The sequence below is a fragment of the Solanum stenotomum genome, unplaced genomic scaffold (genome assembly GCF_019186545.1).
Source record: "Solanum stenotomum isolate F172 unplaced genomic scaffold, ASM1918654v1 scaffold34168, whole genome shotgun sequence".
NCBI classification, from domain to species: Eukaryota; Viridiplantae; Streptophyta; class Magnoliopsida; order Solanales; family Solanaceae; genus Solanum; species Solanum stenotomum.
The window spans coordinates 1-27,763 of record NW_026032813.1 but is presented as its reverse complement, the minus strand read 5'-3'; the positions used below and the strand labels follow the sequence as shown (position 1 = coordinate 27,763).

The 27,763-nt window shown below is 30.5% G+C and overlaps 3 protein-coding genes across 3 annotated transcripts; 2 read left to right on the top strand and 1 right to left on the bottom strand.

Annotated features, from left to right (window-relative positions):
• Positions 1–272: 272 nt before the first annotated feature.
• On the top strand, positions 273–5,602 carry LOC125852363 (SNF1-related protein kinase regulatory subunit beta-2-like). The gene is made up of 4 exons (XM_049532104.1): positions 273–742; positions 3,012–3,190; positions 3,313–3,475; positions 5,022–5,602. The coding sequence occupies exons 1-4, from the start codon at positions 563–565 to the stop codon at positions 5,346–5,348; spliced, it is 849 nt and encodes a 282-aa protein (XP_049388061.1). The 5' UTR covers positions 273–562; the 3' UTR covers positions 5,349–5,602.
• Positions 5,603–11,453: 5,851 nt separating this feature from the next.
• Positions 11,454–13,371, top strand: LOC125852365 (protein PELPK1-like). Its single transcript, XM_049532106.1, has 3 exons — positions 11,454–11,692; positions 11,966–12,047; positions 12,240–13,371. The coding sequence occupies exons 1-3, from the start codon at positions 11,669–11,671 to the stop codon at positions 13,109–13,111; spliced, it is 978 nt and encodes a 325-aa protein (XP_049388063.1). The 5' UTR covers positions 11,454–11,668; the 3' UTR covers positions 13,112–13,371.
• A 12,925-nt stretch (positions 13,372–26,296) lies between these two features.
• LOC125852359 (transcriptional adapter ADA2b-like) lies at positions 26,297–27,757 on the bottom strand. The gene is made up of 2 exons (XM_049532101.1): positions 27,480–27,757; positions 26,297–26,717 (listed from the first exon to the last, which is right to left on the bottom strand). The coding sequence occupies exons 1-2, from the start codon at positions 27,747–27,749 to the stop codon at positions 26,526–26,528; spliced, it is 462 nt and encodes a 153-aa protein (XP_049388058.1). The 5' UTR covers positions 27,750–27,757; the 3' UTR covers positions 26,297–26,525.
• Positions 27,758–27,763: the final 6 nt, after the last annotated feature.

Here is a 27,763-nt window from a genome sequence, read left to right as displayed (position 1 = left end):
TAGTAAATAGTTGATGATGGTTAGATAAAAAAACATATACCTCATATGTTTTTTTTTTTGTTTATTATTGTCTCTATTTTTACGACAATTTATCAAAAACAGTCTCCTTACATAGATATGATACGCTATTGTACTTTATTAAAATTTTAATAAATATAATTTAGCATAAATTTTGGTACAAGTAAGTTTTTACGTGTTGTTAAACTTGAATTATTATATGCATAAACACAAGCAATTAAATTAGTTTCAAATTCGTACACACATGACACATATTTGCTTTCACCTGTGCCTTTCTTTTACCGGCTATTCTGTGTGTTCCTTACTTCACTCATCTTGCAAAAACTCAATTATCTAATCTTTAATCCCATTATAATCATAGAGAAAACACAAATACAAAGCCAATTAAAATCCCAATTTTTTTTTTAATCTGGTTACTTCTTGTCCTTAATAATCATATATAGTGGTGGTGGGTGAAATGTATTAATAAAAACTATACAAAGAAAGAATCTTTTTTGTAGATTTGAAGTGGGTTTTTTGTGGGTGGTGTTAAAGATTCAAGAAAATGGGGAATGTTAATGGAAGAGAAGAAAATGAGGGCAATATCCCATCTGGGGTTGAAGGGGTTGATTCTGGTGGGGTCCAAGATATCATGGCCGTTCATCAGGTTGATGGAGAGTTCATGGGTCAATCTCCACCGTCCAGTCCTAGGGCATCCCGTTCACCTTTGATGTTTCGACCTGAGGTAAGTTTGTTAACCTTTTTAGCCTTTATTGGAAATGTGGGGTGGAGGGGTTGTTTTATTTCTTTTTTGTTTTGTCTTATTGTTCTTGATTTTTTTTGTTGTATTGATATGAAGTGCTTCATGTAGCTGGATTTGAGGTATATTTGTTGTTTGTTGCTTATGTAGGTGTAAAGTTTAAATCTTTTTTATGTTTAATTGGATGAAACAAGTTTGGGATCGCGTGTAGTGGTTGTTGTTGTTGTGCTCGTTTTTGGTGTAATGTTTTAATCTTTGTCTATCTAATTGATTGGAATGAAGTGGGTTCAAATGATTGGTGTTGTTTCTTATGTAGGTGTAAAGCTCAAATCTTTTTCAGTTAATTGGTTGAAACTAGTTTAGGATCGCGGCGTAGTTGTTGTTGTTAAAATCTTTGTCTATCCAATTGCTTGGAATGATGTGAATTCAAAAGAAGCGAATGAATATTGAGGATTCATGTAGCTGACCTCAACTAGTTAGGGATTTGAGGCATATTTAGTGTTGTTGCTTATGTAGGTGTAAAGTTCAAATCTTTTTCTGTTAATTGGTTGAAACTAGTGTGGGATCGCGTTGTTGTTGTTGTGCTTGTTTAGGTGTAATGTTTTAATCTTTGTCTATCTAATGGCTTGGAATGAAGTGGATTCAAATTAAGTGGATGAATATTGAGGATTCATGTAACTGACCTCAACTAGTTAGGATTTGAGGCATATTAGTTGTTGATGCTTATGTAGGTGTAAAGTGATCTTTATAATGTTTAATTGTTTGAAACTGGTCTGGGATTGTTGTTTAGGTGTAAAATTTTAATAGTTGTCTATCTAATTGCTTGGAATGACGTGTTTTCAGATGAAGTGATTCATGTAGCAGACCTCAACTAGTTAGGATTTGAGTCATATCAGATGTTGTTGATTATGTAGGTGTAGAGTGATCTTTTTTCTGCTCAATTGGTTCAAACTGGTTTGTGATTGCGATGTTGTTGTTGTTATGCTTTGTTTAGGGGTAAAATTTTAATTTTGTCTATCTAACTGGTTGTGCCTTATAGTGACTTGGGTTCAAATAAAGTGAATGAATATTGGGGATTCATATAACCGACCTCAACTAGTTAGGAGTTGATGCATATTAGTTGTTGTTGCTTATGTAGGTGTAAAGTTCAAATCTTTTTTCTGTTTAATTGGTTGAAACTTGTTTGGGATCGCGGCATAGTGGTTGTTGTGCTTGTTTAGGTGCAAAGTTTTAATCTTTTGTCTATCTAATTGCTTGAAGTTTGTGGAATCAAGTAGGACATAGACTGGATCTGTTTTGTGGTACATACATGAATGGTGTACTATGCTATAGATGGTTGGATCTGAATAAAGGTCATTTCTTAAAATTGCTGTACTTTTTGGCAAAAACTTCTAGTTCTGAATTCTGATATCTGAGTTGTTTTTGAAATGTTAAGGCTGTGTGATCGTAAAATTGTATCTTTTTCTTAAGTTGATTTAAACTGTCTTTTTAGCATTTCACACATGAATGTTGCTACTATGCATTGATGGTTATAGATCTGAATGAAGGTCATTACTTTAAATTGCTGGTATTTTTTTTTTTTTGATGAAAACTATCTTCTGAAATCTGAATTGCTTTTAAAATGTGAAGACTTCCCGTTCACCTTTGATGTTTCGACATGGGGTCAGTTGTTACCCTTTGCATTCTTTCTCGGAAATGAGGGTTGAAGGGGGGTAGTATTTCTATTTTCCCTTCTTTTATTTATTTTTCAAATATTTTTGAGTATTAGAGTGATATGGGTTGAAACAATATGAAATGAGTGTGAAGGACTTATATAACCGTACCGAAGTAGTTTCTGGTTGAGATGTTAGTGTTGTTGCTGATTGTGTAGGTTGATTTAGACTGAGATTTATTTTGTGGTTCATATTCAAACTGTGAATTTTGACGGTTAGCTCTGAGTAAAGGTTATCACTTTAAATTGCTGTATTTTTTTTGTGATAAGTGAAAACTGTTTAGTTCTGAAATCTGAATTGTTTTTGAAATGTTAAGGTTATAAGCTCAATTGGTTTCTTCAAAACAAACCTTTTATACATCAGTAATATATGGTTTATCTGAATTGCTTCCTTAAGCAATTGCTAAACTACGTTTTCCACTTTTTGATGTTCGGCTAATGTTGTTGGCAACTAGCATGGACTTAATTTTTCTCATGTTGATTTCTCTGCAAAGAGATGATTTGTATGATCGACATCATTTGGTTTTTAAATGTTTGCCCCAGATGCCAGTGGTTCCTCTACAGAGACCTGATGAGGGGCACGGCCCAAGCATTTCATGGTCGCAAACCACCTCAGGTAATGAAGAACCTTGTGACGAGCAAGGAGTTCCAACACTTATATCTTGGACTCTTGATGGCAAAGAAGTTGCTGTGGAGGGATCATGGGATAATTGGAAGTCAAGGTTATAAGTTTTACTTTTCTCATCCACGTTCTACAGCAAAAAGACAATTTCCTCATCCATGATCTCTATTTAGGCATCAAGGTTGCAAGTTTAACGTTAAAAGTTTCAAACTCATTTTCCAGGATGCCTCTGCAAAAATCAGGGAAGGATTTCACCATTTTGAAGGTACTTCCTTCAGGGGTATACCAATATAGGTTTATAGTTGACGGACAATGGAGGTGTTCCCCTGACTTGCCATGTGTTCAGGATGAAGCAGGGAATACTTACAACCTTTTAGACATGAAGGTACATTTGTCATCCTGTTGCTTCTTTTTCAAATTTTTTTTTCATCCTGTTGTCATGGTTATTAATACATTTTTGGTAATCCATTGAATTCTAAGTCTAGTTTTGTGTTGTATGGTTTCTTCGAGGCTCCTGAAAGTCTGAAACACATTACTGGATATAATACGTTAGTCAAATTAACTTCACCAAGTTAAACTATGTTGTCTATAAAAACATGGGAGGAGTAATTATTATTATGTGATGGCCTGATCGGAAGCTTCATGCTTCTTCATGAATACAAGTTTTTGTTAGATCTGTGTGCTTAATCCGGTAATTTACAACACTTCAGAGAGCTAGCCTACACGTAATAGGTAGTGTCTGCCTTTTATACTCACATCTCAATGAATGAGTTGTTTCTTCATGGTTCATTCTTATACATATAGTTTTAGATAATTGGAATTAAGAGGTTTTTGAAATTCTGTTTGGCTCTTCTTCATAGATCAAAAGCTCCTCATGGATTGCACTTATGCCTGTGTTCTTCAGCTGTCTAAGGATTTGACTTTCAAAAATGATATGGAAAAAGATTTTACGTGTCTGTTGGTTGAATCTCTGCTGAGTTTTGCTTTATCTTAGACTGAACCTTAGCTGTCACTCAAGTGTCTAGTTTGTTCATGTCTGTGTGATAGAAAATATGGTGAGAGATCATTAAGTTAATGCCTGAATATGTCCTTTGTTTTCTCAAAGAAGAATCATAGGGAATTTCACCAAGATTTTTTTTGAATTGCATCCATTACATTTTTTACAAGTCATTATGTTTCTTAAAGGATATGTTAACTCATTTACCTTTAAAGAGAAGTTCTAGTCTTTGATGGCCATATGGTATGGCTAACGTTGTGGGTGTTCTCCAATAGTCTCTCTCTCGTCGAGTCACTGTATCCAGTGTAAACTTTTTGACATCTTCAATTTTTCTCCCATAACGGCTATCTTAATTTCTGTTATTTTTTAATTATTTTGTGCTTTTGCATAGAATATGTGTAAGAGTTTTTAAACTCTTTATTGTGATATTTTATGTTTTTTGTGTAAAACTAGAATACCTTCTCATTTGTCTGTATGTGTGTGTACTTTTTTTTTATATTGTGACACCCTTTTGTCCAGACCCCTCTTCCGGGACAGTTGTTTCACTAGACTATCCCACCTTTGTGGCGTGGTTCAACCAACCTTTGGTTGGATTCGAGTCAAAGGGAGCAGAGTGAGAGAGTTACACCAGTGAATCCTGGATAGGTGGGTTCTGAGGGGCGGGGTTTACCCTATCAAAAAGAAAAAGTACAAGCATGATACTCGACTTTGTTGATGACACGGATTGTTCTACGATTAGTGTTAACTAAACCTTTCTTGAATGAATCATCTCAGTCTTACTCAACTTGCTAAGTTGCCTTTAGACTAATCTCACTCTGATGAAAGCTAGATTTTCCAGATGGGCATAGCACTCGTCATATCAACGTTTTTTCCTTTGCATTGACGTGCTATAACTTGACAAAGTTCTGTCCTTACCGACTGATGCAATGTGCAGGATTACGTTCCAGAAGACATTGAAAGCATTTCTGGTTTCGAACCTCCTCAGTCCCCTGATTCCAGCTACAACAACTTGCACCTTGTATCCGAGGACTACGCTAAGGAGCCACCCGTGGTCCCACCCCATCTACAGATGACGTTGCTTAACGTTTCTCCATCTCACATGGAAATTCCACCTCCGCTTTCAAGACCTCAGCACGTGGTACTTAACCATCTCTACATGCAGAAAGACAGGAGTACCCCTTCCGTGGTAGCACTCGGTTCAACTAACCGGTTCCTATCCAAATACGTGACCGTGGTTCTTTACAAGTCGATACAGAGGTGATGATTCGATCAACTTGTCTTTACGATAGTCTTAAATAACTCGAATACTCGTAGCTCAATATTAGAAGTCAAGTTGGTTCATGTTTTCTGCAGTTAAAAGGCCAAAAAAAAAAAGAGCAATAGAGGTAATGTTTAGAAGTTTATATTGTAGCAAACGCTTGATTGTGACTTCCTCCATTTACTTTTTCATCTCTCATTTGCCCCTTTTTTCTTCTTTTAACATACAATTTGATCAATTCCAATTCTTTTTCTTTCCATCTTATGAAATAGATCTTATATGGCTTTGCTTTCTTTGATATTGCCCTATATAATCTGCACCAATCGTAATAATATATCTAATGTACATTCTCAAAAAAAAAAAATATATCTAATGTAATCTTACATGGAGTCTGAAAAAAGGCGTGTCGTGGTGTACGCAGACCTTACCCTGAGAAAAGTTGTGTTGTGGAGTAGCTGAGTTGTAGTTCTCAAAAGAGAATGTACAAACATTTTTGGCATAATACATCGATAACCTCTTAAATTAATAAATTTAATTTAGATAATTGAATTACTCATATCTCAATTTATGTGACATTTTTCATTTTTCGAGAGTCAAACAATTTAAATTTAACCGGGAATTTACGCATGAAATCTTCATAATTGACATCTAAATATTTAAAGGATATATGAAATATTTACGGTAAAAGATAAATTTGTTTAAATCTCAAAATTCGAAAAATGTCACATAAATTGGGACAGAGAAGTATAGTTTTTTCTAATAGAGTATTTAAACATATGATAAAATATTTCTATTAAACACTTTCAATTTTAACTTTTCTTTCTACATGTCATTTCAAATACTCATAACATAGATAATTCGTTAATTATTTAAAATATATTACGTTCATACATCATCTTTAATTGAAACATCTATCAGATTTTACCACTTATTAAAATTAATTTGTATAACTAAAAGAAATGTCATAATGAACGTTTGAAAATATATATACAAAAAAACTTAAAATTTAAATTGGAAGTATTTGAATAAAAAAAACTTAGTATATATTCAGATACTTAATTAAAATAAATTATAATTTAATTTTTATAAATATAATTTACTCACAAATTTAAAAGGCATTGAATGATACTCCCTCCGTCCCTTTTTAGTTGTCCACTTTAGAAATGACACACAGATTAAGGCAACAATGATTAGCACAGTGAAGTTACAATTTTACCCTTATGACAACTTTTCACTTCAAAATTACAACCACTTATTTGAATTAAAGTGAAATAAATTGGAGGGAAACAACATACACTTTTACAATTTTCAAGAAGTGTAAATAAGGGTATAATAGGAAAAAATTTGTTGTCTTTTCTTGATTTGTCAAAATGGACAACTAAATAGGGACAACCAAAAAAGGAAATATGGACAAGTAAATAGGGACGGAGGGAGTAGTACTCAGCCAGCAACTTTTTTTTACTGTTTGGTCAGCCGGCCATTAGTATTAATTATTTCAGAGCTTTACATTAAATTCATTCAGACATTTCATTTTCATTTGCCTGTTGCAATCGATTAGAATTAGTCGAGTCGATAAATTTTATATATAAAATAATTATATGAAAAGAAAATATTTTAAATTTTCGAAATTCATTTTGTTTACCCTTTATAAGTAATGAGGTCTTGTTCATTTTGATATTATCAATTTGTCTCGCCTGCATAAATTCGTCCCACATAATTTGCTTTTACCGAAGTTCGTAAGAAAAATGAAACATAAATTAATATGTACATTGTTGCGTAGATGCACCGACAAAGAAAAATAAAGTATAGTATATATTAAAAAAAAAGAAATTGGAATCTATTAAAAAATATATGTGCTATGTTCAATGATACTAAACTTTTTTCAATTCTTTATATTATTATTTTTTTTGAAAAAGAAACTTTTTCTTCTTTTTAATGAAACTTATTTTTCTTATTTATTGGAATATATACACTTAACTTCGAAGCTTCAAAGCTAAAAGTTAGATAGGACTCTTAATTTAAAAAAGATTTAAATTATATATGTTGAGAATAATTTTTTTTTTGAAGTATTAATAATGCAGTTTAGTTTATGAGATTGAATTTATTATTATTTGTTTTTATTAAATTACTAATTAATATTTATCATAAAGTATATTTATATTTCATATAAAGTGACTTAGCTTGATTGTGTAGTGAATAATATTTACCCCGTATATATGAAACTTAATATTTTAAATAAAATGTTTCCTATTTTTGTTTAATTTAAAGCTAATTACATGTGTCCATAACAAGTTATATTCAAATTTCTAAGGATTGTGACGGGACGAACAAGAATCTTTTATTCTTCGGCAAGCACTAGATATAAAAAACTAAATTCAAATTCTCATAGAGAGAGTTTGTTCAAATAAACCTCATATATCAACACAAACTGAATTAATCAAATTTCAATTTACGACTATCAAATATCATATCTTGCTAAAACATCGATCCATGTTTACCACACATTATCTAATCAAATTCAATTTTCTCTTCATACATTCTTTAAAAGAATCCGATTCCAATAAATTCTTCTCGTTGATGATACATTTTCAATTATACTTGGTTTCAAATCTCAAGACGCAATCCTAAATAGGACGGTGAAATCTATCAAACTATAGTACCATAGGAACAAAGGAAATTTCCAGTGAAGCGGTAAAATGCATAGAGAACGAAAGCAGCTAACAACAAATTATACTTAGAGAACTTTTCTTTTGGAATGAGACTTCCCATGTGCAATGAAGTTCAAGCCTTTATTTGGTACTAGAATTCTGTTATCTGTACTGTCCAAAAGTGACAAAATGTGATAGTTAAATTCGTTTTAATAACTTGAAAAATATTCATGAATTTTTGGGAAGGAGATAAAAGAATAAAATTAATTATACTTTAGTCCATGGCCATGGAGTTGAAAACTTTAAAAATGCTTCTTAGATATCTAAATAGAAAGAGTTTGAGAAAGACAGATATAAAATGAATTAGTTGAATGTGATTTATGAATAAGTTTCTCTCTCTTCTTATTTATTGTTGAAATTACTTTATTACCCCTTCCGTTAATATTATTTGTTCAGTATTTTTAAAATATATTTATTTATTACTTTTATCATATCAAGAAAAGATAATTATTTTTTCGATCTTATACTCAACAGTAATTGAGCTGAGAAAGAAAGGCATAAACCGCATTCAACGAATACGATTTATGTGTAAAATTCAATGTCTTCTTATTTATTGTTGAAATTACTTTATTATCCCTTCCGTTTAATCTTAATTGTCCACTTTTTTTAAAATATAATTATTTCTTTTATTTATTGCTTTTGTTATATAAAAAAAAAGATTTTTGTTTTCATTTTATACTCGACAATAATTGAGCTGAGAAAGAAAGGCATAAAATGCATTTGACGAATGCGATTTATGTGTAAAATTCAGTGTCTTCATTTTTATTGTTTAAACTACTTCATTACCCCTTCCGTTTAATCTTACTTGTTCACTATTTTTAAAATATAATTATTTCTTTTATTTATTACTTTTATTATATAAAAAAAAAGATAATTTTTTTTTCATTTTATACTCAATAATAATTGAGCTGAGAAAGAAATACATAAAACGCATCGGCGAAAGCGATTTATGTGTAATTTTCAGTGTCTTCTTATTTATTGTTGAAATTACTTTATTAGCCCTTCCGTTTAATCTTACTTGTTCACTATTTTTAAAATATATTTATTTCCTTTATTTATTACTTTTATTATATAAAGAAAATATTTTTTTTTACCCCTTCTGTTTAATCCTATTTGTCCACTATTTTTAAAATATATTTATTTCTTTTATTTATTACTTTTATTATATCAAGAAAAGATAATTATTTTTCCATTTTATACTCAACAATAATTGAGCTGAGAAAGAAAGGCATAAAACGCATTCGATAAATGCGATTTATGTGTAAAGTTCAGTGTCTTCTTATTTATTATTGAAATTACAATATTACCCCTTCTGTTTAATCTTATTTGTCCACTAATTTTAAAATATATTTATTTATTACTATTATTATATCAAGAAAAAATAATTATTTTTTCCATTTTATACTCAGCAATAATTGAGTTGAGAAAGAAATACATAAAACGCATTCGGCGAGTACAATTTATGAATAAGATTGTCTCTCTTCTTATTCATTGTTGAAATTATTTGATTACCCCTTCTGTTTAATTTTATTTGTCTACTATTTTTACAATACATTTATTTCTTTTATTTAAAATGCATTCGGTGAACACGATTTATGAATAAATTTTTGTCTCTTTTTATTTTTTGTTAAAATTACTTTATTACCCTTCTGATTAATTTTATTTGTCCACTATTTTTAAAATATATTTATTTCTTTTAATCATCACTTTTATCATACCATGAAAAGATAATTATTTTTTCTATTTTATACTCAACATTAATTGCTTATATTTATGAGAATCTTAGTATCTCAATTGATTAGCTACTTAAAATTTCACTTTATCGGTGAATATTCTATTCTCCAGATTAATAATTTCTCCTTAATTTTTCTTATCTTTAAGAAAAGGTCGTGACTTCATGCTATAAATTGATGATGAGAGAACAAAAGAAAATGAAAGTTCAAGTTAAGCACGCAAGAAAATTGTCAAAAAGATCCTTTGAATAACTATAGAATAGTAAAAGAATCCTCTAGAATACCTAGTCATATAAACGTTTTTATTTTTATTTTTTATTTGATGTTAGATACCTACTTTAGATTCTCGATTAATTTTAATTTGTATCATGTAAGACCTATAGAAATATCATGTAAAAAATATTTTTTAATAATTACAATAACGCCAACATATTATGTGTAGTCTCTCAAACTGAAATTTTGAGAGTATAGAATGTACGTAGATCTTATCTCAATCTTAGAGATAGAGAAGTTGTTTTGAAAAGACCCCGTTTCACGGAAAAACAGTTCAAAACAATCCAGAAAAAGAAGTAACAAAAAAGTGAAAGCATAACAAAACATTCTTAACAATAACTACATCAAAATAATATAATAATTGAAATACAAGAAACAACAAATAATAATAGAAACTGAAAGACAAGAAACTATATGAGTAAAGTTACGATTAATAGTATAACGAGTAGCGAGGCAACTCACTACTATGTACTAACCTTTTACTCTAATCTATATATTTCAGAACTTTCTATTTAAGGTCATGTCCTCGTAAGTGGAAGTTGTAACATATTGAATTGTCTAAACACATCTTACCAATATTTCTTTGGTCGGCCTCTATCTCTCTTAAAATCATCTATAACCAACCTTTCACGCTTTCGCTCAACTTTCATATGTCTTTTCTTCATATGCTTGAACAATCTAAGCCCCACTTTTTACGGTCTTGTTCCCTGTTATTAATGAAAATATTCTAGTATGAAAGTAATTATATCTTTTTATAAGTAGTATTCAAATTGAAGCATTGAAAGGCATTTGAGATCAATTGACCATACTACGCAAATCTCAAGAACCACAAAATAAGGTTAGTTATAGCAAGCATGTGGGGTGCATATTCCATTATTACACTAACCAAACGAAAGCTTTATTTTCCCAAGTTTCCACCCTTTTAGTACTAGTTTTATTACTATTCCTAATTCTTAAAAAAAGTTTTTATTTTTCTTAAAGACAAAGGTATGGAGATGTGTGACTATCAAAGCCAAATCACATGCACATATGGGGAATATATAGTTAGCAATTAATTATATAGCCAATCAAGGTTTAAATTTTAGAAGAAAAAATATTAAATAATTTTTCAACATTTATTAAGTTTGGTATACAAAGTTATCTAATACTTGTATTGATAGAAAGAACAAAATACCTGATATAATAATTCCTTAATGTGTTATATTAAACTTATTTTATTATTCAGTATTTGTCGATAATAGAAATTTTAAACTAGTCCAACATAAAGATACTAAAAACACATAATTTAATTAATTTATTCAGACATTAGAAAAATCAAAGAATTTATCAATAACCAAAAAATTAAAAATAAAATTTAAAAAAACAACAACTAATCTTATATAGCCCCCCCTCCTACCCCACCACCATCACCAATAGAGGCTAGCTACCAATCTTGATGATTTCATGAATTTCAACTTTATACAATTTTCTCTATCTTAAGCCATCTCTACATCATTCATATTCATACTATATAAAACTACACTTTTTTTTTTCTTTTCCCTTCCCAAGTTTACCCAAAAACCATAGATTAGTTATCACTTTCAAGTATCAAAATTCTTAGTTCTCAACTATGGGTGGTGACAAGACTGAGAAGGTATGAATTTTTACTATTTAATTTCCTCTAATAGACATTAAACTAGGTCATTTAAAAGCTATGTTGCTCAGATTTTTAGAAAATATTAAAAGGTACAAGTTAAATAAAAATGAGTAAAAATTCTAGCTTCGCCTTTGAATGTGTGTTTAAAGAGTTCGAGCAACATACACTTTTAAAAGTTTTTGAATTATTGTAATATATGTGTAATTTATTTTACTTGACCAAAATATATATTAATCTCTTTATTTTTGTTGTTCTTTTTTCGTTAAATAGATTGCCATAATGTTGCTAAAGGTTGATCTTCAATGTTCAAGCTGCTACAAGAAAGTCAAAAAAATTCTCTGCAAATTCCCTCGTGAGTTACTTTTTTGCAATTTCCTTTTACAATTTTCACATAAGTTAAATGTCTCTTTTGAAAAAAGTCACTTTCTTTCATTTTATATTTCATTAAATAATTATCATATTATTGTTATTATAAGGACAAGATATGTGTGGATAAAAACTGAGTTTTTATTTTTTTATTTTGGTGTTAATTATTTTGGACAAGAAATTCGAGACCAAACGTATGATGAAAAGGCCAATATTGTCACCATCACTGTATTGTGTTGCAATCCTGAAAAAATTCGTGATAAATTGTGTTGCAAAGGAGGGGGAGTAATCAAGAGCATTGAGATCAAAGAGTCTCAAAAGCCCAAGGAACCCGAAAAGCCCAAAGTGCCTGAAAAGCCTAAAGAGCCCGAGAAATCCAAGGTGGTGGTCGTGGAGAAGCCTAAAGAGCCCGAGAAATCCAAAGTAGTGGTCGTGGAGAAGCCTAAAGAACCTGAGAAACCCAAAGTTGTAGTCGTGGAAAAGCCTAAAGAATCTGAGAAACCCAAAGTGATAGTCATGGAGAACCCTAAAGTACCTGAGAAACCTAAAGTGGTGGAAAAGCCTAAAGAAACTGTGAAACCTAAAGTGGTGGAAAAGCCTAAAGAACCTGAGAAACCTAAAATAGTGGTAGTGGAGAAGCCTAAAGAGCCCGAAAAGCCCAAACAACCTGTAAAACCCACGGAACCAGAAAAGCCCAAAGAAGCACCTAAACCAGCACCAGTAGCTCTACCCCCACAACCACAACCACAACCACACTTCCCGCCAGTTCCAGAGCCAGTGATCGTGATGCCAATTCAAGGATATCCACACCAACCCTCTCCGGGGATGTATTGTTGTGGGCAATGTTACGAAGGCTTTATTGGAGGCCCGTGTTATCATGATAATTGGTACGGAAGACCAGTACAACCACCATGCTACGACACATATTCATACGGTTATGGGCCCGGGCCCGGACCCGGGCCCATACCGTATGGACTTCCGAAGGGATGTTATGTGAACAAATGTGACTACTTTAGTGAAGAGAATGCATCTGGATGCTCAATTATGTGAATCTATCATATTGGGCCATACTAGGGCCCATATTACATGTTAATTGGGCCTCCTCACCAAAAGTCCAAAACAAAGTTTGGATCTATCTGGATTTCCATCTTTTTGTATGTAGATTATGTATAGTAGAAAATAAATACGTAAGTTCCTACTTTTAAAATAAAAGTTGATAAGAGAGAATAATTTGGTGACCAGATTACTGGTTAACTGTCTTGTTACATAATTACTTAAAAAGTTTATTAATAAAAACATTTTGTTAATCATTCTTTCTTTTAATGAAGTTAATTCTTTGATGTTGTTATGGTTAATTAGTTTGGTGCTAAGAAAGTGGTTGTTGATTAACAAACATGTTAAATGTAGAAATAAATCAATAAATTATTTTTTTCTTCATATTTATCTATTTTATAATTGAATTTTTGCTAGTACAAACAAATATGTCGCATCCAATCTATTTACCCCTCAAAATCGCTTTTGTTTCTTTTCTTTTATTTAGAAAGCTTGATTAGCGAGAAAAAAATATTTGACCTTCGAAAATATTGAACATTTAAACTTATTCATCGTTGTGTTTGGTATTTTTTTTTTAAAAAAAAATATGATTGGGGTGAATTGTGTTATTATACACTTTAAGTGGGATTATTATATCTTAATAATTGAAAGCTTTCATTATGACACTTTCTTATTGCAACTCTTCTCTGAAATCTGCATAGAATATTTCATGTATCGATCTGTCCTTTTTCAATTGTAAATCAAGATTTCAACAAAAAAATGGCCCACAAAATGGACATTTAGAAAAGGACCTTTCCAAAGATTTACATCATTAGATATAGGAAATTGTACCATATTGATAATGTGATGTTGCTTAAATGTCGAGAAGGACAATAAACAGCTTAATAAAGTTAACAATGTTGGCTTCCAGCTTGCAAAAATAATAACACAGTAGTCCAATAATATTTATATATGGACAAAATATAAAACTTTGGAAAATGGCCAGCTTGCAATTGATTATGACTTAAAAAGTATGCAAAGGGATATCAACTTAATCAATCTTAAGCAAATATAGCTACTATATCTATAATACATGGTTTTAGTCTTAAAATATTACTAAATGAAGCAAAAGTTACTTATTACATGTATGACCACAAGATTCAAAAATCTTCTTTACTTTTTTAAACTTCGTTCAAATCAATACTAAACAATCAAATTGAAACGGAGGAAGTACTTTTTTTTCTTTCTAATTCCCTTGGTGCTCTTCTGATAATTTTCCTTTTGTCATCTCATTCTAGACCTTCATTCGTTTTATGGACAAAAGATTTGCCCAAACAAATAATAACTGATATCGACTCCATTGATTTTAAAAAAACCCACTTAAATCCATCCCATCCCGCATAGCCTTAAATCCACCCCGCCCCGCATCCGCCCTACCTCATTGTCATCCCTAGACTCCAAGCTGTGAGAGGCATTCTGAAAGGAATTTTTCAACTCAGAGACATGTTTGCACAGCTTCTTTGTCTCCTGATGTTTTGAGTTTCATACCTAAACTATTAGTTGTGTGAGTTTTCCACCTGAACTATTGGTAACTAGTTATCAGAACATACCTCAATTATCAGTTGTTCCTTTTTCCTAATATCATTATCATTCAGATAGGAAACTCACACATGATAATTCAAACGGAAAAGGGTCAAAATTATCCCTGAACTATGTGAAATAGACCACTTATACCCTTCGTTACATTTTGATTTCAAAAATACCCTCACTGTTATCTCTAGAGACCACAAATGCCCCTCAAAAGTTAACAATCCAAAATTTTAATGACATGGCAAGCCATGTGTGACTGATCCTTCCACCTAAGCTGCCAACTAGGATTACCACTAATTTTTTTTTAAAATCTAAATCTCCTAAAATTGTATTAATCCAACAAAAAAAACAAGAACAAAGTTAATATTATGAGCCATAAATTTCCCCTCATACATACAGAAGATACAAGTATGTTATACAAAACATCATCCTATCAAGTTAGATATATTATATATTAGTTATTTATCAAGTGGAAAAATACTTGGTTAATAGTTAAACTATGATGAAAAAATAACTCTTAACGGCAATAACTATAAATATTAATAAAGAGTGGTAAATATTTACGTAATTAAAAATATAATATTTTTTTATGTAATTAAAAATAAAAGATTTATTTCTAATTTTAGAAGGATTTCTAATTGTTGGAAATCCTATTTGGCAGCTTAGGTGGAGAGATTAGTCCCACATGGCTTGCCACGTCATTAACAATTTGGGTTGTTAACTTTTGAGGGGTATTTGTGGTCTCTAGGGATAACAGTGGGGGTATTTTTGATCTCAAAATGTAATGAAGGGTATAAGTGGTCTATTTCGCATAGTTCAGGGGCAATTTTGACCCTTTTCCGTAATTCAAATATGAAACTTGAAAAATCGAAATACAAGTGTGTTTTTGACTATACACACTTTTTTTTTTCAGATGTATTTTCTCTCAAAGTTTTTCTTTGTTACCGAAATTTCAGTTAGGAATTTCATCAAGTTACAAAAACCAAGCAACTGAAGATATGCAGTGTATATGCATTTCAAAACATGCTTAGTGGCTTCCCTCAACCTTCTCTTTCATTTTTGCTTAAGCTTCCCCGATTTGTGAGATTAATTAATTAGATATCCGAGATCCATAGGCTACGAACCTCATCCTCAACAACCTCAACACATGCTACACGACATATAGAATGCCCAAACAAGCTAAGTAACTCTGAAGGATACATAGCAAATCTCGTCGACAATAACTAAGAGGAAGAGAAATGGTGCATATTAGGATGTCAAACATAGAGGTTTTGTATAGTATAGATGTGTGCTTCCTCACATTGTTGTAGTTGCTTTATTGGGTAGTAGCCGGTCAAATTTACTGTTTATTTTTTCAGGTCCATATATATAAATTAATTATACACACGGTGATACACATCATCATTCTAAATAAGTGACGGTTTCCTCAGTCTGACGAAATCAGTAAAAACCCTACACGTGCTTTTTTTTTTTTATCTTTTCAGTTTCTTCTCGTGTCTTCTAATTAGAGAGCCACCTGGGCTGCAATTTCCATCTTTTCAACACATACATATGTATCTTCTCTGTTACAATTTTCCTCCTCCAAGTTCTTCTTGGGTGGCCGTGTGTTTCAACTTCCATGGAAAAGGGTGCATCTCAAATCTTGCTATCTGCTATTCTAAAGTGTTACCTTTATACTCCATGAAAAACACCTGTAGAAATATTATGAAATTTGTTTATGTTGCGGTGGAATCTGGTGAGTGTTTCCCCTGCTATATATTTGTCCTCTCATTTGCGGATATCTTNAAATCTTGCTATCTGCTATTCTAAAGTGTTACCTTTATACTCCATGAAAAACACCTGTAGAAATATCATGAAATTTGTTTATGTTTCTTCTGTTGCGGTGGAATCTACGTGAGTGTTTCCCCTGCTATATATTTGTCCTCTCATTTGCGGATATCTTCCTTTCCACATGTGTTTGTTATTCTAATTTTGTATATTTTGGGGCATTGTGTGGAAATTTGCTGAATTTGGATTCTGGACATTGTGTGGAGGAAAATGAATTCCGCTCCACACGTTCACAATTTTGTAAACAAATAAATAAATAAACCCCTGAAACATGCTCATGGAAGCTCTGTGTAAAGTTTTTACAGATTTAGCAGTTATGATTGCTAACTGCTTCATGGTTCTATAGTATTACCGATTTCAATAAAACTTCGGAAAGGTACACAGTTACTTTCCCTTACGCCACCCATTTCTCATGTTTACCTCTAGGTATAGATAGTGCAAGCCACCATCAGGATAGTGAGAGTTTGTAAGACCTCATTTTTCGATTAAGACAACATGAAAGACACCTATATTATATTTTGTAATACATAAGAGCCTAAGAGGTAGGACGACTAAGCAACTACGCTACTATTAAAGCCAAGTGATTTAAATAGACATCTTTTTAGTGGAGAGGGAACTTGTGGGCCGAAATTATATGATTGTGATGCATGCAGTTGCGAGTTATTGTTGTCTTAAAAATTGCTTTTTCTATAGATAGGTAGCAGTGTTGCTCTTCTTCCGATTCTTAAAAAACATAAAAAAGAAAGGTAAATATGAGTTTACTCCGTAAAGATCTAATGTCTATGTTGAATTGAATTATATATGAGTCTACTTATGCTTCAAGGAGTATAAAATCAATGGTTTATGAGAAAACGATGAAACACATAGAGTCTGAAGGTAGAGTGTTCATAGATAGATTGACTAGAGATTTCTTGTCATCAGAATATTTTCACCGTTATCCTAATATATTTGCGTGACGTTACTATTTTTCAGGAAAAGTGAAGCTTGCTACTTGACACAACGGTAAACAAACTTTATTACCAAGACTTCTTTGTATAATCACCTTCTCATTTTTCATTTTTCTCTTCATGCTAACACAAAGACAACAACTAAATTCTTTTACTTTCTTTTCCCAGATAATGAAAGGCAACATGATTTGGTTGACTCATTTCAGAATCCAACTTCAACAACCTTGCAACTGCAATATTAATATTTGTATTTTCTCTTACGCAACAAGCTTCCTGCATAACCAACCTTGCACAAAATGTATGTATTATATTTTAAAAATACAATCGCGCCTTCTTTATTTTCAAATCAATATAAAACTCGGCACGGGCACTCTCTCCCTAGTCAGATTAATAAATTGTGGTTCAAGTTGCCCTTTGAATTTTTATTTATATTGGAATTTATTGTATACGTCAATATCCTCCCTCGTATTTCTCCTAAGTATTGGCATTAATCATGCACGGAAATTATTAATTTACTCTTTAAGTATCCCTTTTTTTAAAAAAAAATTATATACTATCATTTATTGCTACATGTTTTTTCATTTGCTTCCGTTGTCTATCATTTACTGTTACTTAATTTTTTTCTCCATTATTTTTGACATATTTTGTAATGCTTTACTTGATCTGAGGGTCAATCGGCAACATCTTATTTTTTCTTCACACGATAGAGTTATGGTACTTTGCATACACAATACTCTCCTCAGATCCACTTATGAAATAACTATACTTTGTATGTTGTTGTTGTTAATCTACCGTGGCGGAAACAAAATTTTCATTAAAGGGTTCAAATTCTAAAGAAGTAAATTTGACATACATTATAAGTAGATAAAAATAATTTTAACCGTGAGTATATATATATATAATACAATTTCTATCAAAAGAAGTTCAAATGAACCCCTTGACCATAAGTTGGCTCCGCCCCTTAATCATACACGAAAATATTGCCCTATTTAAATGATCACGGTATATAGTACAATATTTCGTCAAAAAGAATTCAGATGACCTCTTGACCACAAGCTGGCTCGGGCCCTTAATATGCACAAAAATATTCTTTTCATTTTTTTTTTGGTAAAATATTTATCTTTTTTCATTTTTTGGTAAGACAATCTTCTTTTCATTATACTTCTCATAATCTGGTCCAGTCTGATTTTAATAAATTATTTCCCATATATAGTAAATCATGATTCCTATAAATACATATCCCTCATACACAACAAAATACACATTTTTCAATCAACTTTCTTCTTCTCTACTTCTTAATTAACATATTATTATTCAAATTCTCATGGCCAATATGGTTCATAAACTTTCTTTAATCTCCATTATTATGATATTTTTCATATTAATGTCTACAAATGAAACTTTTTCAGCAAGAACTCATGGTACAAAAATATTTTCAATTGAAAAAAACAATTGGAAAATTAGCAGTGACAGTATTGATAATAATCGTCGTGTTCTGAAAAGTTCAATTCCACCATCCGGGCCGGGTCACAAGGGTCACTAGTCATCACCACCACCTCTCCGCAAAAAGTTACAACCTATCGATTGAAATTGAAATTTTCCTTGGAAGCTGAAGGTGGAATTTACAATATTTATATCCATTGAAAGATTTAATTTTGATTTGTTGAGATTAATAAAACAGTATTTTAGATTAATAAATTGTGTTCAAGTTTCCTTTTGAATTTTTATTTCATGAACTGATTGATCATCTAAAAATATAATCTTTTTTTTTTTCATTTTTTTTTTTGTTTTGTTTTCATGAAGTTAAAAAAAGAGAAATTTATTTTATGAACCGTACATGTCTAATAAAAAAAAAGTGATGTGCATCTTATTGATAAACCACACATCGGTTAATAATGTATTCAACCGGACAAAATTTTTCATGATTTAATTTTTCTCCAGTCCCAAGGAATCACTTTTATAGTAGGAGGTTTGGGTTCTTTCTTTTGCTTCTAACCCTAAGAAGTTTCAACATGCTGAAGCTTTTTATTTTGTTGGCTGACTAGTACTTTACTATTGAGTTAGCAATCCAAAGAAAATATCATTTATTTAACCACATTCTTCAATATCCTCTTCGTTTTAATTTTTGTGATACCATTTGATTAGACGCTTAAACGAAAAAAAGGTTTTNTTTCTTGATTTGTCAAAATTGACAAGTAATTAGGGACAACTAAAAAAAGAAATATGGACAAGTAATTAGGAAAAAGGGGGTATATAATAAGAAAGTTTGAGGTGCCAAAAAAGGTATTGGCACAATAAAAAATGTGTTATAATTATTGTATCATTTTTTTAATTATTTTGACCAAATTAATCTTTATTACCCCTAAATTTTTAACTGCAGCTTTTGAGTTGCTTTTCACTTTTCTTTCATGGCCACGTGGCTATCTATCTTAGTGGTTGTTATGTTAAGAAGGTTGAAGGCAATTTAAACTTTTATTTTATCTTTGGGTATTATAATTAAGAATCTGAAATATTATAAATTATAATAGTTAATAATTTAAATATTTAAAAATATAGTAAAATTTTAATTGACTTTTGAAAACTTTACTTGTGTTCTTGAGACATAGGAAATAACTTATATCATTTGAATCAAATTCTGAGTATTTTTTATACTTCTAAAAAATTAACATAATATGATACAAATAATCAAAACGATTTTTGAGAAAATATCGTGAAAAAAGCAAAAAGAAGTCGATGTCCAAAAAAATATTTTTAAAGGAAAGCTTTTTTGATTGGTGGTCCAAAATGTAGTTGATCTGTAAATCTTTAAAAAGTTGCGGGGTATTTGTTGGAGTTTTCGTTTGTTTGTTGGACTATTCTCTTTATGATGATTTAAATTATCTTCTCTCTTTATACTTTATATCTAATGATGATGACCAATTGAACAGATGGCCTTCAGCCTTTTTCACATCATTGCTCGTCCATTTAAACCGATTTTATGTATAATTGTATCGATACAATTTATGATAAATTAATAATTAAATTAGCGAGATATCATCATTCTAAATAAGTGAGAGTTCCTCAGTCCGACGAAAACAATGAAAAACCGTCACGTAGGTCAACTTAAAAGTCCAATGAAAAACCGCCACGTAGGTCAGCTTAAAAGTCCGCCCATCTTTTCCTTTGGCTTTACCTCAAGCCGAAAAATGTGGGCCCTTGTTTCTGCCTATTTCACGTTTTTCTATTTTTCTTTTTGTTATCCAATTGCCCATTAACAATTCTCATTTCCTTCTTTTATTTGTTCCTCACAGTTTCTTTTTTATTTTTTCCCACTTTATTTCTTCCTTGAAAATTTAACATTTTGAAATTTAATTACTTCATTTATTATATTTTAGCTACAAAATATAGTAGAAAGAAATTAAATTTTCTAAAAAGATTTAGTTGATTCTTAAAATTTTATCATTGTCGCATGAATTTAAATAAATAGAATAGAAATACTATAAATTACAATAATTAGCAACTGGAAATATTTTTAAATCATATTGGAAATTTGGTTGGCTAATTAAAATAAAAGAAGTATCTTATATTATTTGAAAATGGCATCAAAAGTTCTAGAATTCACAATAAATTAACAACTGAAAATATTTATGATTATTCACGTGAATTAGAACATGAATAACATATTATTTAAAAATGATGCGCAAAAAGTACTATAAATCACAACAAACTAATAACTATAAATTACAATAATTAGGAACTTAAAAAATCTCTCTCTCAACCAATACAAAGTATTATTAACCCACATAATTTGCATAAGAAATTCCAAATTAATTTATTCTTTCTGTAAATTTAAAATTTTAAAATCGCTCTCCCCATTAATTAGAGTCTCACTCTTCTCTTAAGCCAGTGGATATGTTCATAAATGATACATCTCTTTTACATGAAAGTAAATAAATTATAATTACATTTAGCTCTTAATAATTATATATCAAGTATAATGTTTGGTGGAAATCAATTAAAATTAAAATTTATATGTACTTTTAAATTTTGTGGTATATATCAAATATATTAAAATATTTTTTAATTTTGTGATCTTAAATATGTTATACAAAAAAAATTAAAATTTAAAGGTTATTATCTTTTTAAAATCGAAACGGAGGGAATCATATTTTAAAAATGAAATATATATATGCAATTGTTAGAAAGAGCTTCCACAAATATATTTTAAAAAATTATTGTCTTCCTTATATTAATTTGTGCGTATAAGTGGTGTTTTAAAGATTTGAACATTTTAATATAGAAATATAATTATTTGAAAACTTTAGTACTTTTTTTTTCTTCTTTTTTATTTGTTATATATTTGACAATTGCATTTATTACCAAAAAAAGAGCTTAAAATCACAAAGTAACAATTTAAGATATTTTTTAAAAAAAGAAGAAGTTAAAAACCATATAGAAAATTTGATTGACTCTCTAATTTCATATCGAAACAAAAAAAGTAACATATATTGTTTGAAATTAACATAAAAAGTACTAGGAATCATAGTAAAATAACAACTAAAAATATGTGAGAATCATATAAGAAATTTAGTCGACTTTCCTAAAATCACTTGTGTCGCGTAAAATGGAACAGAAGGAGTAATATATATTATTTGAAAATGTCATAAAAGGTACTATAAATTAACAATTTAAAATATTTTAAAAAAAAAACACATACAAAAAATTTAGTTGACTCTTCAAATTTCATTTGTGTTACATAAATTGAGACAAAAAAAATATACACAAAGCCCGCGCTGGCGCGGGCACCCAATATCTAGTATTACACATAAATGATACATATATTATAGGTTATTTTTAATTTTAATAGTTGGATAAGTGGCTTATTTAAGTTAATTCTTCTTTTAAGGAAAGGACAACAAAGACAGTGAAATAGGAAAATCTCTCGTATAATTTGAACACATAACTTGCAAGTCATAAAAGGTTAATTTTATCATTACTCTAAGCCTATTCCACTGATATATTTACCACTTAATCATGATTAAATAGTATATATTTTTACTTTAATTTTTAAATAGTTAAATATGATGAAACAAATTGCTTATGTACATATACCTATATCTGTCTTGCACAGTATTTAATTCGAATAGCAAAATAAATTATTTTGATTATGTATTATTTGATTCTTTTAATACATTCTGGAATATATTCATTGTTTGCCTTTGCTAATTTCCTTTTTCTAGTAACTTCTATACTCCTCCAGACTCTAAACCAGTTGCATGTATTATTGGGATAATTGAAAAACAAACACATCAAATCAAACATAATACAATTAAAAAAAAAAAAAACTCATTATATTATTTTGACTAGGTCCAAGTGACATGAATTCTTGAAAATTACTAACCTAATGAAGGGATTAAAGTGTTATAAGCTGTTCTTGAGCTTCAGTGCTCCTATTCTTTTTAACGTTCAAATCAGTTTGTGCACATCTTAATTATTTTATTGAATACTTATTATTTTCATCAGTATAAATAAATGATGATGGCTTAAAATTAAAAAATCGGCATAAATAAATATTTTGTAATTTTGCTTACGAAGGTTTAGATAGATGAGTGGAAGTTATTATCAACTTAATGTTGTTGAGAATTAAACCCCGATCTCCTATGAACTAGTCGAATGGAAGAAATTGTTGTAACTTTTGTCTTTGTTGAGATTTGAACCATAACCTTCTATAAATTAGACAAGTGAGAAGAAAGCGATATGATTTTTATTTACACTGAAATATGAATAATCTTCCATTATTTTAATTAAATAAATAAGAAGAAATCACTAGTACTATTTTTGTCTCTACTTTAAATAAATAAGAAGAAATCACTAGTACTATTTTTGTCTCTACTGAAATTCGAACAATAATCTCACATGATTTTCATATTTCTACATATTTACCACTACATCCTTGAAGGCCTAGCTAGCTTCAGTTCTAATTTCTTCTTTCATCTTCCTTATGAATTCTTCAATCTTCCTATTGAGTTCTTCTATGCTCATATTTTCTTCATTCCCTTCTTCTTCTATCATGCTCTTGGTACTTACTTTAGCTTGCCGGAGGTCATAACATAAATTGCTTTTTTGAGCTTCTATACCTTTTGATATTTTATCAGATAATAAACATGTTGTATCTTCTACCATGTTCTTGGTGCCTTCTTTAGCTGGCCAGAGGCTGTAACATAAATCGCTTTCTTGAGTTTGTGTACCTTCTATTGATTTGCCAGATAATAAACATGTGTTTTCTGCTATGCTCTTGGTGTCTGCTTTAGCTTGCCTAAGATTGTAACATAAATCGCTTTCTTGAGTTTGCATACCTTCTGTTGGTTTGTCTGATAATAAACACGTGTCTTCTACTATGCTCTTGGTGTCTGCTTTAGCTTGCCAAAGGCCATAACATAAATCACTTTCTTGATCTTGCATACCATCTGTTGTTTTGTCTGATAATAAACATGTGTCTTCTATCATGCTCTTGGTGTCTAGTTTAGCTTGCCAGAGGTCATGACATAAATCGCTTTCTTGAGTTTGCATACCTTCTATTGGTTTGTTTGATAATAAACATGTATCTTCTACCATACTCTTGGTGTCTGCCTTAGCTTGCCAAAGGTCGTAACATAAATCACTTTCTTGAGCTTGCATATCTTCAGATATTTTGTCTGATAATAAACATGTTATTTCTTCAGCATCTTCTACTTCTTCATCATAAAATCCACCTTTGATTAGTACATCTTCTTGTTTATCAAAGCTATAACAACAACTCAAGCTCTTGACAAGAAATGCAAGAATACTATTACATAGTAAAAACATGTATTTCCTATCAAAGACAAGTGCAAAAAGTGGGAAAATAAGAGTTGAGAAAAAGTGAAAATAATTATAGGTGAAAAAGAAGGAGAAATCATAGGTGTAAGAAAAAAAGAAGGATATGAAAGATATTAGGACTAGAAATTGTAAAGTTTTCCTTATCATTAATTCATAGTGTATATTATTTGGTCTTTTAGCACTTTCAATCATTTGGCTTGAATATTGATGGAGATATAATATATTGTATTTTGGATCTGGCTGGTTTATGTGTATGTATAGTATGGTCTTTATATAGGGAGCTAAAACACTACCCAACAGTAACAAATTTCACAATAAAAAATAATTCTTATTCTTTTTATCAATATATAATGTGTATATATATATATTACACCAGTAACGATTACATAAACATATACAAACTTTAAATTTATTGTCAAGTAAATACTCCAATTTTGAAAATATAGGCCTAAACATTTTAACTTGATCTCAACTAACAACTAAACACTTTTAACTCATTCTCAATATATCATCTTGTAGGCATCTGATACTGACATGACACCTATATATTATGCATTTATACTACCATATCTACTATCTAAAAAATGATTATTTAGTAAACTATACATAAAAGTAACTTAGTAAGCTAATAAAACACTAATGCATACCTTGTTATAACATGTTACAATTTATTGATAGTGAAGAATTCCTTACACTGTCTTGTATAATTTACTTAATACTTATATTAAAGTATAGTATTGATCATTTTTATTAGGGATAAGGGTCTGAAAAATACCCAACTTTGGTCGAATTTGTTGTTGCGATACTAAACTTTCATAAGGATCTATTACCTCCCTAGACTATTTAATACCATATTTTTTACCCGCTGAACTATTTAATAGTGTATTTTAAAGGTATATATGTGCCCACGTGGGCACATTACAATTTATAATTTTGCATTATTTTTTATGTCCACGTGGGCAAATANGACATTGACACCTATATATTAATGCATTTATACTACCATATCTACTATCTAAAAAATGATTATTTAGTAAACTATACATAAAAGTAACTTAGTAAGCTAATAAAACACTAATGCATACCTTGTTATAACATGTTACAATTTATTGATAGTGAAGAATTCCTTACACTGTCTTGTATAATTTACTTAATACTTATATTGAGGTATAGTATTGATCATTTTTATTAGGGATAAGGGTCTGAAAAATACTCAACTTTGGTCGAATTTGATGTTGCGATACTAATCTTTCATAAGGATCTATTACCTCCCTAGACTATTTAATACCGTATTTTTTTACCCGCTGAACTATTTAATACTGTATTTTAAAGGTATATATGTGCCCACGTGGGCACATTACTATTTACAATTTTGCATTATTTTTTATGTCCACGTGGGCAAATATATATGTTTAAAATACGATATTAAATAGTCTAGGAAGGTAATAGGTCCTCATGAAAGTTTAGTATCGCAACAACAAATCCGACCAAAGTTAGGATATTTTTCAGACCCTTATCCCTTTTTATTATTATTGTATTTTCTTTTATATCTGCTTTGAAATATTTTATTTAAAACAAGAATCTATTAAACATAACATATTTATCTTCACAAAATAGAAATAAAGTCTACGGACATATAATCACCCTATTTGGACCTCATTTGTAAGCCCACACCGAATATTGTATTATTTGTTGTTACTGTTATTGAACAGTATAATATCCATAAATGCTTAATGCTTCTGGTTACAAATGAATTCTCCATAGTACTAGAGATTTCTCTAACAAAAAATATGAAATATTATTCAAAGATACTTTGATTGCTAAAAAATTGGGGGAAAGTGGTGCATATAGGAAGTTTCCAGTGTTTCTGCTCCATAATAAGAACCAAAAAAGATTTTAAAAAAAAAACTTATTCTCACCTAACTCCACCATGAGTACATGTATATTAATCTTTAAATATATCTCAAATCTCTTTATAATAGTCATTTTTTAAAAATAATTATGGGTTCGAACGGTGGGAACAACCTCTTGCAGAAATGGAGAGTAAGGTTGTATACAATAAACCCTTGTGGTCCAACCCTCCTCTGACTTCGCACATAGCTGAAGCTTAATACACCGAACTATGCTAATAGAAATGAAAAAAAAAAAAATACTACAAAATTTGCCATGAAATGAGTGAAAAAAAAGACAGAGATGTCATTTAAACCTAAAAACAATATCAGGACAATTTTTTACAAGGGTGCAACTCCTTTCTTCAAAAGCATATCATAAACTCTATCTACTTTAGTTGCTTCTATTTGAAACAAGGGATAAGCATCTGATTTTCTAGTGATATTGCCACTATAAATTTGAACTGTAAGGACCTCCTGCATCCTAAGATAATGATGCGGCGATAACCTGATTTCTCGGCATAGTTGTTTCTCCTGCAAGAAGAAAAGATCACACGTGAATCGCCAGAAACATTTGAAGTGTATGGTTAACCCAACCAAAATCAGAATAACGAAGAAAAAGACATTTTGATGTACGTTTGTTATTCCTTGTGTTAATGTATCTGGTGTAAAACTAGGATAAAGAACAAAGTGGTTACCAAGTCGTATTGGTTTATTATCACAACAACTCGACTTGAAACATGTGAAGGATATTGTTAACCCAACCAAAATCAAAATAACGAAGAAAAAGACATTGTGATGTAAGTTTGTTATTTCTTGAATTCATGCATCAGGTGTAAAACTAGGAAGAAGAACAAAGTAGTTACCAGGTCGAACTGGTCTATTATCACAACTTGACTTGAAACATGTGAAGTGTATGGCTAAATCAACAATGAAAACTTTGAAAACAGGATAAGAAGCATCTGGTTTAAAACAAAGAAAAAGAAGAAAGTGGTTACCAAGTCATTGGTCTATTATCACAGCTCGACTTGTATGTGGGACAATGAAATTGCAAGGCTTTACTTTTTCTCAAAACTACTGTGCACTTTATATAAATTTGAGGCCGAACAACTTTTGTGTGTGTGTGGGGGGGGGGGGCTATTCCATGTGTGTGCGCGTACAAACGCTGTGCCACTGGTTCCATCACCATTTAAATTGAACTGTTCCATTTAATGAGTCCTAGACACAAGTCTAAGAAATAGAACAAGTCATAGTTGCTGAAGAATTCATTTAAAAAACAGTAATCTGAAAACTTACTGGTTCAGATAACAGTTCTCCTGCAGAAAAAGCTGGAACACCTGAATCGGTGTCGGAACTCAAAATCGCCTGGCTACAAGGTTTTCTATTTGAATGTATTCCAAGTGACTCAGAAGAAGCAGGTATGTTCAGGCTTTCCTGGATCACTGGGCCAATCTGAGAACTTCCTTTTCTCGGAACACCTTCTTCAACTTCCTTCTTCCTTTTCCTTTCTAAGTATCTATCAACTTCGGCAGACGAACGACAACCAGCAGCTTTCGCTTCCTGCATAATTTTGTAGGAAA

Coding starts and splice junctions, on each gene's coding strand:
- LOC125852363 (XM_049532104.1), top strand. CDS start 563: ATGGGGAATGTTAATGGAAGAGAAGAAAATGAGGGCAATATCCCATCT. Junction 743..3,011: donor CTTTGATGTTTCGACCTGAG/GTAAGTTTGTTA, acceptor TGTTTGCCCCAG/ATGCCAGTGGTTCCTCTACA. Junction 3,476..5,021: donor ACAACCTTTTAGACATGAAG/GTACATTTGTCA, acceptor TGCAATGTGCAG/GATTACGTTCCAGAAGACAT.
- LOC125852365 (XM_049532106.1), top strand. CDS start 11,669: ATGGGTGGTGACAAGACTGAGAAG. Junction 11,693..11,965: donor GTGGTGACAAGACTGAGAAG/GTATGAATTTTT, acceptor TTCGTTAAATAG/ATTGCCATAATGTTGCTAAA. Junction 12,048..12,239: donor AATTCTCTGCAAATTCCCTC/GTGAGTTACTTT, acceptor ATTTTGGACAAG/AAATTCGAGACCAAACGTAT.
- LOC125852359 (XM_049532101.1), bottom strand. CDS start 27,749: ATGCAGGAAGCGAAAGCTGCTGGTTGTCGTTCGTCTGCCGAAGTTGAT. Junction 26,718..27,479: donor GAGAACTGTTATCTGAACCA/GTAAGTTTTCAG, acceptor TTCTTCTTGCAG/GAGAAACAACTATGCCGAGA.